The 15,673-nt window shown below is 58.4% G+C and overlaps 1 protein-coding gene across 3 annotated transcripts; it reads left to right on the top strand.

Annotated features, from left to right (window-relative positions):
* The first annotated feature begins 5,067 nt into the window (after positions 1–5,067).
* Positions 5,068–15,540, top strand: UNC93B1 (unc-93 homolog B1, TLR signaling regulator). 3 transcript variants are annotated; one of them, XM_073809260.1, is made up of 12 exons: positions 5,068–5,238; positions 5,409–5,550; positions 6,085–6,277; positions 8,564–8,725; positions 8,929–9,061; positions 9,409–9,502; positions 10,056–10,180; positions 10,696–10,878; positions 11,732–12,005; positions 12,184–12,292; positions 13,830–13,948; positions 14,790–14,944. In XM_073809260.1, the coding sequence occupies exons 1-12, from the start codon at positions 5,143–5,145 to the stop codon at positions 14,792–14,794; spliced, it is 1,635 nt and encodes a 544-aa protein (XP_073665361.1). In that variant the 5' UTR covers positions 5,068–5,142; the 3' UTR covers positions 14,795–14,944. The 3 variants fall into 3 exon arrangements, with proteins under 3 accessions (XP_073665361.1, XP_033717174.1, XP_033717175.1); XM_033861283.2 differs by lacking the exon at positions 12,184–12,292 and having other exon boundaries at positions 5,071–5,238; positions 14,790–15,540; XM_033861284.2 differs by lacking the exon at positions 12,184–12,292 and having other exon boundaries at positions 5,072–5,238; positions 6,124–6,277; positions 14,790–15,540.
* The last annotated feature ends 133 nt before the right edge of the window (positions 15,541–15,673 follow it).

The raw sequence follows: 15,673 nt of genomic DNA, 5'->3' as shown, positions 1-15,673 counted from the left end.
CCACCTGCTTCTCAAATTCATCCAGGGTCACTGTGTCAAAAGCTAACAAGACCGAAATTACTCCTCACTCAGCTTGGGACATTTGAATTTGCATTCTTCATGTCAGTGTTTTTAAAAATTAATCGATGTTTAAAATTTAGATGTAAATATATTTCCTTTTCGCTTTTAATAAGATTAGGACAGTGTCATTAACCACTGGGTGCCGTGATGGCAGGTGTGGAAACAAGCTACCAGGACCCCGCCCCCGCCACAAATGTTCTAAAATGAATTGATTTTAATAATGCCATTCAAAATTAAAAGTTACCAACATCACAGAAGGAGTCCACATGTAACAAGGACTCCAAGGACTTAATTAAATCATTTTAGGGCCCTAAATGGTACAGTAACCTCTGTTTTAGGCATGGACCAAGACCCCACAGAAAGCAAGCAATATTGCAGAAAGCCAACATCTAAGAAGTAGCTGCCAGAGACTTCCCTGGCCGTCCAGTGGTTGACTCCGAGCTTCCACTGCAGGGGGCATGAGTTTGATCCCTGGTCAGGGAACTAAGATCCCACATGCTGTAGCGGCGGCCAAAAAAAAAAAGGAAAAGAAAAAAGAAGTAGCTGTCAGTGGGGCTCAGCACAGGGGAGGCCAGGGGGATCCACTGGTATAGGCAGACCACCCACTTCCTGGAGCAGTGTCTCTGCTCCCCTCCTACCTTCTCTTTGCTTTCTGGCTGGTTCATAAAACACACTCCACTTGATTTCGTCTTGGGGGTCCCTCCTGGTGGGAGATAAACAGCCTGTGAGTTCTCGGTCTGCCCAAGGCATCTGCTGTTCAGTAAGCCTTGCCCCCCTTCCCCATGAGCACACAAGCCCGCCCAGGAGGCCTTTACCCTTTCTTCGACGACACACACCCGCTCTGGGTAAATACTGGGCCACCTGAAAACCTCAAAATGCTGGACGGGGGGCTCTCGGGCGGAGAGAGCTTCAGGTGGCTGCATCTTGGAGCTTCCTGACCCCTTCAGAGGTCACGCCATCTTCCCTTTGTCCCTTTATAGGACTTTTGTGGGCTTGCCCTCTTTCCAACATAGGGACAACTAAAAATCTTCCCTGTCCTCTCTCTCTCTAAGAGCCATTGGGCCTGGGACACTGCCCCTCTCTTTCCTTGGGTGCAGTAAAAGAAATGCTCACGTATTGATGTCTGGGGAAGTCATGCTGGCTTATCCGTGAGTTAACTTGAACTTGATGCTAACTGGAACAGCCTGTTTGTGGCCTTCCAAGCATACATTGTACATCTGCTTTAACCATTAAAGAAAAGGGCGCACTGACCAGAAGCAAAGAATGTCCATGTTAAAATAAAGATGAGGGCTTCCCTGGTGGCGCAGTTGTTGGGGGTCCGCCTGCCGATGCGGGGGGCGCGGGTTCGTGCCCCGGTCCGGGAAGATCCCACATGCCGCGGAGCGGCTGGGCCTGTGAGCCATGGCCGCTGAGCCTGCACGTCCGGAGCCTGTGCTCCGCGACGGGAGGGGCCGCGGCAGTGGGAGGCCCGCGTACCGCAAAAAAAACCCAAAACAAAACAAAAGGGAAAAATAAAGATGAAATGTGTCCCTTCCTGGGACGCCAATGCTGGTGCTCCTTTGATAATAAGACTTCTTTCTCAAGTGCCAAGGCCATACTGACTCTGTGTACGTGCTGATCTGTTTTTTTGAAACCATGAAGGAATGTCTCCCTGACTTGTTTGATGTTCTTTGTTCTGACAAGACATAAAACTGTGCTGAAAACCACGCTTCCTCAGAGCAGTTCCTCGGAGTTATCTGAGAGGCTGTCTTCTGGGCTATAGTCCTCAGTTTGGCTCAAATAAAACTCTATTCTATTCCCATTACAGATTGTTTATGGATTATTTTTTCATTGACAGGTGTCACACTCCCTTCTCTTGCCCCTAAAGGTCTCCTCTGGCCTCTAAGATGCTTCTCTTCCTCCTGGCCCCTAGGCTGGCCCCCTCCATCCTGTTTTCAGTGTGCAGAAGCCTTTTTCACCTACTCCTGTTTTGCAAGGGAGGAAATACTGGGGTGAGGGAAGATGAGGTGAGGGGGCTTCCCACACTAACGCCCAGACAAGACCGGGCACCCTGGGGACCCCGCTGCATGGCAAGAGGGCCCTTCCCCCACCCTTCCTCCCTGGCTCGTCCCAGGTTCTCCATTCTCCGTCCAAGGAGCTGGAGGAGCCAGGTGCACTTGGCTGAGGGATTTCATTCCATAACTGCCGCAGGTGCAGAAGGTGGCAGACAGGGAGGTCATTTCCCGACCACAGATGCCAGTCTCCACCCAGGCCCAGGGGCCCCCTTTCTGATACAGTTTCAGGAGGGTGCCCTCTCAGGAGGGGCCAGGGCTCCTCCCTGTCCTCCTCACCCACCCTCTGCGGTCACACCAGCCACCTCGGACAGCTACCTTCCCCTCCGGCCTGGTCTCCCGCCCGCCCGCTCAGTTCTACAGGACTGCATCCTCCTGGGGGCGGCAAAGTCCACTGCCTGCGTGTGCCCCAAGCCCCATGACCTCCTGGACCTCATCATCCTTCCCCACCCCGTGCCATGGCCATACCCTGGACTTTGTCTCTCCCAAGGTCATGAGAGTGGTAATGAGTCCACTCTCTGACCACAGCCCCCCCGCTGCCCACTGCATCCCTGCTCTCCCGCCTCCTCCTTGCCTCTGGACCACCTTGGGCCCTGCCCTCTCTCTTGCTCCTTCCCTGTCTCCCACTGCCAGGTCCTGCCTGCCTGACTCCACCTGTCTGCTTTACTCACATCTGCACCTGGGCACGGTCTGGAGAAAGTTCCACCACCTTGCAGCCAGGAGCCTCTGTAAATTCATACCCTCCACACGGCCAGCTCTCCACCTTCCCAGCAGCCCTTCTGGGTGGGTATTTGTCATCCATTCACCCGCCCGGGAAGGACCCCTCCTGGAAGGAGCAGGGGAAGGGGCTCTCCAACCGGAAGGAACAGCTTGTGCATTGTTCAGAGTGGGGGGGGAAGAAGGGGAACTGGGTAATTTTAAAAAATTAATTAATTAATTTTCGGCTGCATTGGGTCTTGGTTGCTGCACACGGGCTTCTCATTGCAGTGGCTTCTCGTGTTGCAGAGCACGGGCTCTAGGCGCGTGGGCTCAGTAGTTGCAGCATGCGGGCTCAGTAGTTGTGGCACACGGATTTCAGTAGTTGTGGCGTGTGGGCTTAGTTGCTCTGCGGCATGTGGGATCTTCCTGGACCAGGGCTCGAACCTGTGTCCCCTGCATTGGCAGGTGGATTCTTAACCACTGCGCCACCAGGGAAGCCCCCTCTACACATTTTTAAATCGGTTTTTGTTGTTGTTGTTATTGAGTTGTATGAATTCCTTTATGTATTTTGGATATTAACCCCTTATTAGATGCATAGTTTGTAAACATTCTCCCACATTCCATCGGTTGCCTTTTTATTTTAATTATTTCTTTTGCAGTGTAGACATTTTAAGTTTGATGTAGTCCCACTTGTTTTTTCTTTTGTTTTTCATGCTTTTGATGTCGTGTCCGAGAAATCATTACCAAGACCCATGTTGAGGAGCTACTGTTTTCTTCTAGGAGTTTTAGGTTATGGGGTCTTATGTGTCTTTGATCCATTTGAAGTTAATTTCTGTGCATACTGTGCGACAGAGGTCCCATTTCATTCTGGGCATGTGGTTATCCAGTTTTCCCGATACCATTTGTTGAGGAGACTATCCTGAAACCAATATTTTTAAAAGCTTCCCAGAGTACTTCTAACCAGGCTGACACCCAGAGCTGTGGAGTGTCAGCTCGAGCAAAGCAGAAATTTCATGGGCTCTCACTACAGCCCCAGACCCAGGGCCCAGTCAGGCAGGGGCAGGAGGCTCTGGTCCCTGCTACAGGGTGGTGTGTGTGTGTGGGGGGGTCGCCCCCCTGCAGTCCGGCAGCCCCCACAATCTCGGCCTCCCAGGGGCCCTGCCAGAGCTCCCACTTACGGGTGCCCAAAGGAAGCTCAGGGTGAGCGGGAGGTGGGCACGGGCTGCCAAGTCCTGTGGCGGGAGCCCTCTCCCCCCCCACCCGCTATGAGGGCTCTTTGCTGACCTGCAAACACACCAAATGGGTCAGGGATGACAGTGGTAGGGGTAGGGCTGGAGGTGGGGTAGGGATGACAGTGGTAGGGGTAGGGCTGGAGGTGGGGTAGGGATGACAGTGGTAGGGGTAGGGCTGGAGGTGGGGTAGGGATGACAGTGGTAGGGGTAGGGCTGGAGGTGGGGTAGGGATGACAGTGGTAGGGGTAGGGCTGGAGGTGGGGTAGGGATGACAGTGGTAGGGGGAGGGCTGGAGGTGGGGTAGGGATGACAGTGGTAGGGGTAGGGCTGGAGGTGGGGTAGGGATGACAGTGGTAGGGGTAGGGCTGGAGGTGGGGTAGGGATGACAGTGGTAGGGGTAGGGCTGGAGGTGGGGTAGGGATGACAGTGGTAGGGGGAGGGCTGGAGGTGGGGTAGGGATGACAGTGGTAGGGGGAGGGCTGGAGGTGGGGTAGGGATGACAGTGGTAGGGGGAGGGCTGGAGGTGGGGTAGGGATGACAGTGGTAGGGGTAGGGCTGGAGGTGGGGTAGGGATGACAGTGGTAGGGGGAGGGCTGGAGGTGGGGTAGGGATGACAGTGGTAGGGGGAGGGCTGGAGGTGGGGTAGGGATGACAGTGGTAGGGGGAGGGCTGGAGGTGGGGTAGGGATGACAGTGGTAGGGGGAGGGCTGAGGGGAGTTATTATGGGCCTGGCACTTTCCTAAGGTTTTGCATTAACTCAGTAATCCCGAAAGAGCCCTTGGAAGTCGTGCTGAGTATCCCTGATTTACAGGTGAGGAAATGAGGCACAGAGAAGTGGAGTTAATCCCCAAAGTTACAATACCGGGAAGTGGCAGAGCTGGGATTCCAACTCGCACCTCGCATTCCTGAGGCCGGCGATGGACGCACGGGCGCTCCCCTACACACACGCACACGCACACGCACACGCGCTGGGCACGCCCCCAGCGGCGCCAGGCCCTCCCCTCGTGGAGGAGGTGGGCCCCGGGGCGGGGCGAGGCAGGTCCCGGCGCCCGGAGGAAGTAGGGGTCCGCTGCCGGACTAGTCCTCCGGCTGGTCCAGCCATGGAGGCGGAGCCGCCGCTCTATCCGGTGGCGGGGGCCGTGGGTGCGCAGGGCGATGAGGACCAACTCGGGGTCCCAGACGGGCCCGAGGCCCCGGTGAGCGGGGACGGGGAAAGCGTGGCGGCGCGGGGACCAGAAGGGCCGGGGTCTCCCCCGCGGGAGCGGGATGCGGCCCCAGGGCCAGGGGGGGTGCCGGGGGCGGCCGGGGATGGACGCGGGGCTCCGGGGGTGCAGTGGCCGGGTTCGAGCGCCATCGTGCCCCGCAGCTGGACGAGCTGGTGGGCGCGTACCCCAACTACAACGAGCAGGAGGAGGAGCGCCGCTACTACCGCCGCAAGCGGCTCGGCGTGCTCAAGAACGTGCTGGCGGCCAGCGCGGGCGGCATGCTCACCTACGGCGTCTACCTGGGTAGGCGGCCCGCCGCGCCCCGCGGGTTGGCGGGTTGGGCCTCTGGCCACGCCGTTCCGCCCCGGGCCAGGCGAGGTGGCACGGCCCGGCGGGTTCTGCGCTGGGACCCAAGTCTTTCCCCTTCCCCCCGCGCGCCCTCCCCAGACCTGAGGTTTCTCAGGGAAAGAGAAACCTTGGGGCCAGTCGGCTCCCTTCCTCTTTCACTTCTTCTGCGCCCTCACAGCTGCAGCTGCGGCCTCCGCAATGGGGGTACGGTGCAGCGTGCCCGGGGCCCAGCCACAGGCTTCGTGAGTGTGTGGGCGGGCCCTGGGCGCCCTGGGCAGGTCTGCTGCCTTCGGAATCAGGGGCGCTGAGGTCCAAGTGGCTGGCGGAGGGGGGGGGGGGGCGGGGGTCTGGATTCAAGTCGCTGTCGTGGCCACTGGCAGGTAGGACTCTTGGCCCAGCCTGGGCTTCCCCTCTGTCCTCATAGGCATTGGAGTCGGGGATCCCTTTGGTGCCAGGCTTGCGTTCCAGCCTCTGCTTGGTTGCCCCCAGAGCCAGGTTGCCCCCTCCATGCCTGCTCCCTGTACCCAGGCCTTCTGCAGATGCAGCTGATCCTGCACTACGATGAGACCTACCGGGAGGTGAAATACGGCAACATGGGGCTGCCTGACATCGACAGCAAGATGCTGATGGGCATCAACGTGACCCCCATCGTGGCCCTGCTCTATACACCTGTGCTCATCAGGTGCGCCACTGCTGCCTCCCTGATCTCGAAGGGGTGCGAGGGCTGGTGGACACGGCGTCTCCAGCTGTCCTGGTGTTCTTGGGGGTGGGGTGGGGAGAGAACTTGCCTACCTGGAGGGGTGAGAAGGGGTGAAACCCAGGTTTGGGGAAGAAACAAGAGCTTTGCAACCAAGGCACCTTGGGTTTCAAGCAACAGAAATTCACTCAGGCTCCTTCCCTCAGATTGCCCGTACCCCATGTGGCATCATCTTCATGCCCTCCTTTGTGGCCTGGAGCTACAATGACCTTTTGAGATCAGGGCTGTGGAGTTTCTGGAGAGAATCTGATCAGCCGGCAAAGCCCAGGAACGCACCGCGAGCTCAACCAGCTGTGGCAGTGTTGAGGGACATTTCTCACTGAAAAGGGTGTGGCTGGGCAGGCGCCCCAGGGGGTCTCCTCCATACTGGAGCCTTAGTGGCATCTGGTGCAGTACAAAAATGCCCTCCACAAGTATCCTACCGCCAGGCAGTAGATCTGTGCTCACATGGGACCCAGAGATCAGTGGACACATTAGATGAGTTCCCCTGTCTTTCCGAAACAATAACACCCCCCTCAAACTCTTTTATCACAATCGCACAAACAACATTAGAATCGTAATTGAAATCAGAAAAAAGAAAACCCCTCCCAAGCCCTCCAGGCAATCAGCTGACTTTGTTTTCCCAGCGGCATGCATGGATAACATTTCTGTCCTTGTCAACTGGAGTGCGTGCATGTGTGCATGTGCAGTGTCACTTTTGCTTTCTTTTCACTGCACACCTCTTGGCCTGCTTCACAGTGGGGACTTTCGTGATGTTAGCATCTTCTGCAGACGTGGGGGCACTGAACTGTGGCTCAGGGCTGGACGTTGCGGCTCCCTCTTCTTTTTTGCATGTTCCCTTTATGCTTCTGGCTGTTTCCTCATCTTAAAATTAAAGAAAGAAAGAGAGAGAGAAAGAAAGGGAGGGAGGGAGGAAGGAAGGAAGAAGGAAAGAAAGAACGCCTCCTAGAATAAACTCTAAGAACCGCCCTTACTAGGTCAGAAGCATATGAAAGGCTTTCTGGCTCTTGAAACCTAGCAGTATTATTAATGGCAAACTCATTTCATTTCCTACGTGCTGGGCGTTTTATAAGCGTATCGCATTCCCTACAATCCAAGGTGGACGCTCTGATCTTAGACACGGGGAGACCAAGAGGTTGAACCCATCCCCACAGGCAGCAACTGGCAGATTGAAGGTCTGAACCCAGGCAGTGACTCCAAACCCCATGCTTGCCCCCCAACCCAAACTACCAGGCTGACTTTCCAAAGGGCTGTACCATCTGCATGACCTGTGGCTGTATGTGTTCTTTTTAAAACCACAGCCTCACCAGCAATGAGTGCTAGTATTTTTACTTTTTGCTGTTTCAAAATTTACAGTGCAGTTTGGGTGCCCTTCCCCAAATAGATCAGAGGAGGCTGCCTGTCAATTTATTATATGGCAAGATAAGGATAGTTAAAGAACCAGGACCCTGCAATAGAAGAGAAAGTAATTGTATCAGAAAACCAGAGTCATTGAGCTTTGAGCTTCCTGGAAACTCAGACAAAGAAAGGAAATAATGAGCACAAATATTCAAACAAACAGAACCCAAAACAAAACCAACCCAAAGACCGCAATGGTTGTGTCTAGCCTGATCAGCCTCCAGTGCCCTGAATGGGCCCTTACCCTGTCAACCTGCCTCTAACACGGTGCAACATTCTCCCAGAGCCAGTGAGGCCGTTGTTCTACAAGAAACTTCCCGACTGACCACAGTGGACTGAAAGGGCAAAGTGCAGAGGGGAAGGGGCGCCAGGGTTCCTCTCCCTGGTCCTCAGTCCCAGCTTGGGACAAGTCCCTCAGCTGTTCACCTGGGTCCTGTAGTCACTGCACGTGGGTGGAGAAGGGGGGCTGGGAGTCAGCCCAGGACACAAATGAGGGTTGCATGTGCCCAAGGGCCACTGACTCATGACACCCTCTCCCCGCTTTATCTCCTCTATCCCTGCAGTGGCCGTGAGAGGCTCGAGGTTGGGGCAGAGCCCACATTACAGGTGTCTGGTTAGAGTGGCTCCCCTGAGGCCACCAGCAAGTCCATGTCTCTGAGACTTATCTTAGGACCCTCGACTCCAAGGCCAGGGGTCCCTCCCCACCTCATACAGCCTCAGGAGCTGGGGCCTGGCGTTGTGGCCACGCTGCTTTCGGGCTGCAGCGGTCTGGATGTGCGCGTGGTGGCAGCATCCTCCTCCTACTGCTCGCAGGTTTTTTGGCACCAAGTGGATGATGTTCCTGGCTGTGGGCATCTACGCCCTCTTTGTCTCCACCAACTACTGGGAGCGCTACTACACGCTTGTGCCCTCAGCCGTGGCGCTGGGCATGGCCATTGTGCCTCTTTGGGCCTCCATGGGCAACTACATCACCAGGTGAGCCTGGTGGGCAGCAGGGTGGGAGACTGGAGACCTGGCAGAGCCTCTCCTGTGTTGCCCACCTCGTCTTGGGGACCTTGGACCAGCCCCATCCGCCCTCTGGGCCTCAGTTTTCCTGTTCGTGAGACATTGGCTGGCCAGTCCATAAGCCTGGGTGCAGAGGTTGGGCTAGGGAGAGCCTTCTCTCCTTTGTGGTCCAGGATGGCCCAGAAATACTACGAGTACTCCCACTACAAAGAGCAGGACGAACAGGGCCCCCAGCAGCGCCCGCCTCGGGGCTCCCACGCACCCTACCTCCTGGTCTTCCAGGCCATCTTCTACAGCTTCTTCCACGTGAGTGCCGTGTGTGGGGACACTGGGGGTGGGGTATTCCAGGCCCAGAATCACATATTGGAGCCCATTCCACAGTCTTTTCAGCTCTCTAATCCCACTGCCCTTTCTTGAGCCAACTCCTGTTTGCTTACCTCTGGTGACAGAGACCTCATTCCCTCCCTGTCTACAGCGCTGACCAGGAGGAAGTCTTCCTGCACTGGGCATCCCCCCCTACCAGGCTGCCCCCCGAGAGGTGGGAGGGCTCCTGTTCCCCCAAGGCTGTGCCCAGACCCGCTCCCAGATTGTGCCTGTGCTCCTTGCCCTGTTCCATGCCCCAAGCCTGACCCAAGCTGCCCTCCTGTCCACAGCTGAGCTTTGCCTGCGCCCAGCTGCCCATGATCTACTTCCTGAACCATTACCTGTATGACCTGAACCACACGCTATACAAAGTGCAGAACTGCGGTTAGTGCTCATGGGGGTGGGGTCCCTAAGGTCTGCTCACCTCCCCCACTGAGTCACCCAGCAGACACTGGGCCCTCAAGGGCAGAAAGGATGCCCTCGCTCACAGGGCTCAGGGCTGAGAGCCTGGTGTCCTACAGCTCTGATGACCGAGGCACAGGGCCTTGTCGTTAGGACATCTGATCCAGCCTGGGGTGGTGGTGGGGTGCATCAGGGAAGGCTGCCTGGAGGAGGTGCCATCTGGGCTGAGGCTGCCTGTGGGGTCTCTCAGGGCCAAGTATACCCTCAATGCAGGGCAAATGTATGGAGGTGGGAGGTGGACTGGCTCCCACGGCAGCCTCAGGGCAATAGGGCAGGAGAGAGGGGAGGTGCTTTCACCCAGTGGCCCTCACCTCCAAAGTGCTTCCCAAAGGAACCCTGCCTTTGCCGGCAGGGTCCTTGCCCACCCCCTCTAACCCTCCCCTCACCTGCCTGCTTTGCTGCGTTTCTTTGTGGCCCAGCTGACAGTGTGCCCTGCTCCCTGCCTCACGATGCCCCCCACCCTCCCCTTTCTCAGGCACAAACAGCCAGGGCATCCTCACCGGCTTCAACAAGACGGTTCTGCGGACGCTACCGCGGAGCCGAAACCTCATCGTGGTGGAGAGCGTGCTCATGGCGGTGGCCTTCCTGGCCATGCTGCTGGTGCGGCCCGTGTTGGGGGTGTGACGGGGTCAGATCTGGGGACCGTGGCGGGGAGAGAGGAATGCGGGCTGGGCGCGCGGAGGGCGGGCCGGAGGCTTGTTCTGAGTCCAGAGTTACGGCTGAGTCCTGGGGAGGGGCCATGAGCCGAGGAGCTGGGCTGGAGGCTCGGAGGTGTGGCTGGTGCCTGCGGACTGAGAGAGGAATTGGAATCCCAGAGGCCAGTAAGAGGGGGTCCAGGCCTGGTACGGGGTCGAGCTGAAGACAGGGTCCTAGAGGATTGGCTGTGACGCGGGCTGGATCTAGGGCCTAGGGTCAGAAGGTATGGCTCCAACTTGGGGGTGGGACCAGGAGGCAGAGCTAAGGCGTTGGGGGCGTGACTAGGTCGTCTCTTCGGGCTGGAGGCAGGGCTGGGAGGCTCATCTGTGGATTTGCCTGGGGGCGGGGCTGGGTCCTGGGGGCGGGGCCAGGATGCCCGGCTGCCCGCCCCCCTCCCTCCCTCACCTCCTTGCCTGCAGGTGCTGGGCCTTTGCGGCGCGGCGTACCGGCCCACGGAGGAGATAGACCTGCGCAGCGTGGGCTGGGGCAACATTTTCCAGCTGCCCTTCAAGCACGTGCGCGACTTCCGCCTGCGCCACCTCGTGCCCTTCTTTATCTACAGCGGCTTCGAGGTGCTCTTTGCCTGCACTGGTCTCGCCCTGGTAAGAGCAGCCTGAAGAGCGTTGCCAGATAAAATTACACGACGTCCGTTAAATTTGAATCACAGGATAACAACGAATAAGTTTTGAATATATATGTATAAGTATGTACAAGTACAGTGGGCTCTCTGCATTCGCGGATCCGGAGGGCCCACGGTACTCCCATTTTTTTTTTTTTTTTTGGCGGTACGCAGGCCTCTCACTGTTGTGGCCTCTCCCGTTGCGGAGCACAGGCTCCGGACGCGCAGGCTCAGCGGCCATGGCTCACGGGCCCAGCCGCTCCGCGGCATGTGGGATCTTCCCGGACCGGGGCACGAACCCGTGTACCCCGCATTGGCAGGCGGACTCTCAACCACTGTGCCACCAGGGAAGCCTGTACTACCCCATTTTATATAAGGGACTTGAGCATCCGCAGGTTTTAGTGTCCACGAAGCGTCCTGGAACCAATCCCCCACAGACACCAAGGGATAATTGTAGACCCGGATATTCCCCTCCTCCTTTTACCTCTCTCCCCCCATCCCACCCGTACCTTGGGAAAGTTACTTTCACCTCTCTGAGCCTGTTTCCTCATCTGTGAAGTCTCTAATGGCCATGCTGACTTCCAGAGGAGTTGCACTGTTGAGATGGGATAACAGCCATCAAGTGTTTCGCTCCATGCGGGGTTCAGCCTTGGTGTCTGGGGACACTGTCCAAGCATTTTCTCACTGTCTGTCCCCGAGGAACCTTCCCACAAGCCTCGGAGGAAGCTGGCCCTGCGGTGGCCTAGAGAGGGCAGGACGTGGCCTGAAGTGAGACCTCGTGGGGAGGGCCAGAGCCTGGGCCGGCTGACCTCCAACCCTCACCTCTGTTCCCCCAGGGCTATGGCGTGTGCTCGGTGGGGCTGGAACGCCTGGCGTACGTCCTCGTGGCTTATAGCCTGGGTGCCTCGGCCGCCTCGGCGCTGGGCCTGCTGGGGCTGTGGCTGCCGCGCCCGGCGCCTCTGGTGGCTGGGGCTGGGCTGCACCTGCTGCTCACTGTCAGCCTCTTTTTCTGGGCCCCCGCGCCCCGGGTCCTGCAACACATCGGGGTCCTCTATGCAGTAGCCGTGCTCTGGGGTGTGGGCAGTGCCCTCAACAAGACGGGGCTTAGCAGTGAGTATAGCCGTGGGCCCTGGATGGCTGGGCAGGGGACCCTGGGGCTTCCTCAGGGCGGTTGCAGGGAGCACAGACATCCCAGGGACAGACATGGGGTTGATGGGCACACTGGAGGGCTGTTACGGGGTCCCGTGCACTTGGTGGAGGTAGGTGGGGATCCCTGTGTGCACTCTAGGGGTGGAAGGAAGTCCCGTGGACACTGCGGGGACAGATGAAGGCTGTGAACACCCTCGAGGCATGCCACGGACATCCTGTGGACCCCCAGGGTGGGCACGGGAGTCAGGGTGAGATCTTGTGGCTCCATGGGCTGGATGTGGGGCTCTGTGGACCCCTCTTAGGGACAGTGCAAGAAAACACATTGGGGATGCCTCGTTTCATACCAGGGGACAGGGCGCAGCCTGGCGTAGTTTTCATGACACTGGAAGCAGGTGTCAGGGTCTGTGCCCCAGGGAGCATGGGATGCAGCAGGTGGCCTTGTCCACACCCCAGGAGGAAAGTGCACATATGGCATTTTTATGGAGAGGAGCTGGAAGCAGGCTGTAAGATCCCAACAGCAACCTTCAGAGTAGCCGAGTCCAGGCCCCAAGTCTGAGCTGCTAGGGTAGAGGCACCGGGGCCTGGGGCCCTGCTTGCAGAAAGGAGGGGGTGGGACAGAGTTCATCTGTGTGACGCTCTGGGCCCACAGGTGAGCCTTTGCCAGTGACAGGCAGCTGGTACACATGGGTGCAGCCATTTGGGTCTCCCACATCGGCACCTGTTCTGATGGGCCGGTGCCGTTAGCAGTTTTGAGCATCACCCCTATAGGGCATGGTGGAGGTCATGCCTGCTGCGGGCTGGGCAGGGGATGGTTCAGGCAACCTCAGCACCCAACATCCGAGAGAGAGAATCAGACACTATATCTGCCACAGGGGATGGAGCCCCACACCCTGGACCACACTGTCCTGGCTGTTTTCCCTCTGGACCTTGAGCCCATGATATGTCTGGACTTGGGCCAGATCCCAGCATCCTCTTCTGCCCAGCTCCGCTTACTCCCTCCTCTTATGCCCCACCCCCCGGGGGGGGGGTTCCGTGTCCCTTCACAGCACCCCCATGGGGTAGAGTCGCACTGCAGGACCTCAGGATGGGAGTGTCAATGTCCTGAGTGGCTGCCGTGCAGGCTTTCTCCCATTAAAACCTCACAGCACAGCATATACGTGTCATCTCATTTTATAGATGAGAAAAGTGGCTCTGGGGAGTTCACTTACCCCGAGTCACCCACAGACCCAACATCTGAATCCACATCCCTGTGCCAACTCTCTCCACCTTTCAGTCCTGAGAGTGGAATCTGAGTCTCCTGATTCCCTGTCCGAGGCTCTTTCTGCCCCACCCAGGGGAGGATGCTTTGGGAAACACATTCCTCCCTCCCAGCTTCAGGTTTGATTTGCAGAAAGCTTGTTGCTACAGCGATTTGCTCACCCTGAGCCCTGGGTGAGGAAAAACAGCCCCTGCAGGCCTGGCACTGCATGCCTGGGGTTCGGAAGAAGGCAGGATGTGACTGCTCACAGAACTTCCCACTTCTGAGGCCACAGATGGGTCCCAGAGCAGGCCCGTTGCATCCCAGCAGGGGGGCCCGCTGCTCCAGCCTCTGCTCAGCTCCCAGGCAGCGTGATAACCAGTGTGTACACTAGGGGGCCAGCCAGGACTGGTTTACAGCGGCTTTCTAGGCGCTCCTGCCAAGGGCTGGGACCAGCACAGGGCATCGGGGGTCACTAGTGGGAGAACAGCAGCTCTGGGCCCCAGCTGGCACCTCTCCCCTTTCTGCCCCATCCTGCCCACCTGCAGCACTCCTGGGAATCCTGTACGAGGACAAGGAGAGGCAAGACTTCATCTTCACCATCTACCACTGGTGGCAGGCCATAGCCGTCTTCGCAGTCTACTTGGGCTCAAGCCTGCCCATGAAGGTGAGTGCCCCGCCCCCACTCGATCCCCTAGACAACAGAAACTTCCTGAGTGCCCGCCCTGGCCTCACAGCCCCTGAAGGGCACCACTGCCCCAGGCCAGGTTCTGGGCCAAGTCCACTGGGCGGCCCCACACCCATCACTGGCTTATTACTTACCGCGTCCCCTCCTGCAGGCCTCAGTTTACCCATTTCTGAAAGGATTCACAGTTTGCTCTCCACTTGTGGGCACATCCCAGCCGCCTTGTGGGTAGTTTGGTAACCTGTTCTCTAGACGTTGGGCTCTGAGATGGATGCCGAGGGTCTGTCTCCCTTCTTGGCTCTCAGGGGTCCTTGTCCTCTGCTCTCACCTACTGGCGGGTCATTTTAGCAGGTTCCGGCCAACTTTTTAAAAAATGAGATAGAATAGGGAATAGCAGGGAGTATGCCTGTGAATATGTGTGTACGTACTGAGTTATTTACAATTATTTCTGACTGCCTGTTACAGTCAAAACCTCTAAGAAGCATTACTTATGATCCCGCATGTAAGGGACAGAGTAATCTAAGCTCTGGTAAGGGAGGGCCAGGCCTCCCTTCACATCTACCCTGTGAGGCAAAGGGATTACCATTACAGTTAGGGAAACCGAGGCCCTGATGGATAGGGTGACCATAAGGGACAGGGCTGGGCAGGAGGGTGCCCAGGAAGCATGGGTGGCGGGGCGGCTCCCAGGAGGAGGGAAGGACAGCAGAGGAGCTGCGGGGCTCAAGTCCCAGATGGGAGTGGGCTTATCGGGGCGAGGGGCTGGGCGGGGAGGGCGCAGGACTGGCTGCCCGCGGGTCCACCGCATCCCTCCCTGTGTGCCCAGGCTAAGCTGACGGTGCTGCTGGTGACGCTGGTGGCGGCCGCAGCCTCGTACCTGTGGATGGAGCAGAAGCTGCGGCGGGGCGTGGTCCCGCGCCAGCCCCGCATCCCGCGGCCCCAGCACAAGGTGCGCGGCTACCGCTACCTGGAGGAGGACAACTCTGACGAGAGCGACACAGAGGGCGAGTGCGGCGGCGGCCGGGGGGACTGCGCGGAGGAGGAGGCGGGGCCCGTGGGGTCAGAGCCCGGCCCCAAACCAGCCGGTCTCTGCCGCCGGCCCTGCCCCTACGAACAGGCGCTGGGAGGCGATGGGCCCGAGGAGCAGTGAGGGGCCAAGCCTGATCGCCGGCCTCGGTTTAACGCGTCTCGGGTCGGGGCCCCTATGATTCAGCGCCAACTTCTGGAAAGACCCTTGGCCCACCCCGGGGTTCAGGAACGGCCCTCCCAGAGCCCCGGGCGTTTGGGATCCTCCCCACAGCCCCCTCCAAGGGAGGGTGGGGCCTTGAGACCTCTTGGCCAGGCCCAGAGTGCCTAGGGACCGCACAGCCGAAACCCTCTTCCGACCCCAGGGGCCGCTCTCCACGACCCCCTACCGGGCCCAGCCCCGGGGCTGGGACCCCGCCAGTCCCGTCCCAGCTCTCGGCTACAGGCCTGGGCCGTGTGCGTCGCCCGCTTTGCACATCCTATCCCCATGGTCCGCCAAGAGGTACGACTTTAAGAACATGAGCAATAAAGAGATTTGTGTATTGTCCTGATCCGGAAGTCTCCTGCCGTGGGAGGACATTGACCACCCGGGGTGTGTGCCTGGCTGACCCTGCCCATTGGGTGCTGTGGCCATCTGCCTTGATCCGGGGGTGGGGGGGTGGGGGGTGGGGGGGGTGTGGGGGG

The sequence above is a fragment of the Tursiops truncatus genome, chromosome 8 (genome assembly GCF_011762595.2).
Source record: "Tursiops truncatus isolate mTurTru1 chromosome 8, mTurTru1.mat.Y, whole genome shotgun sequence".
NCBI classification, from domain to species: domain Eukaryota; kingdom Metazoa; phylum Chordata; class Mammalia; order Artiodactyla; family Delphinidae; genus Tursiops; species Tursiops truncatus.
The sequence above is the reverse complement of the archived record's forward strand: the minus strand, read 5'-3'. Positions and strand labels throughout refer to the sequence as shown.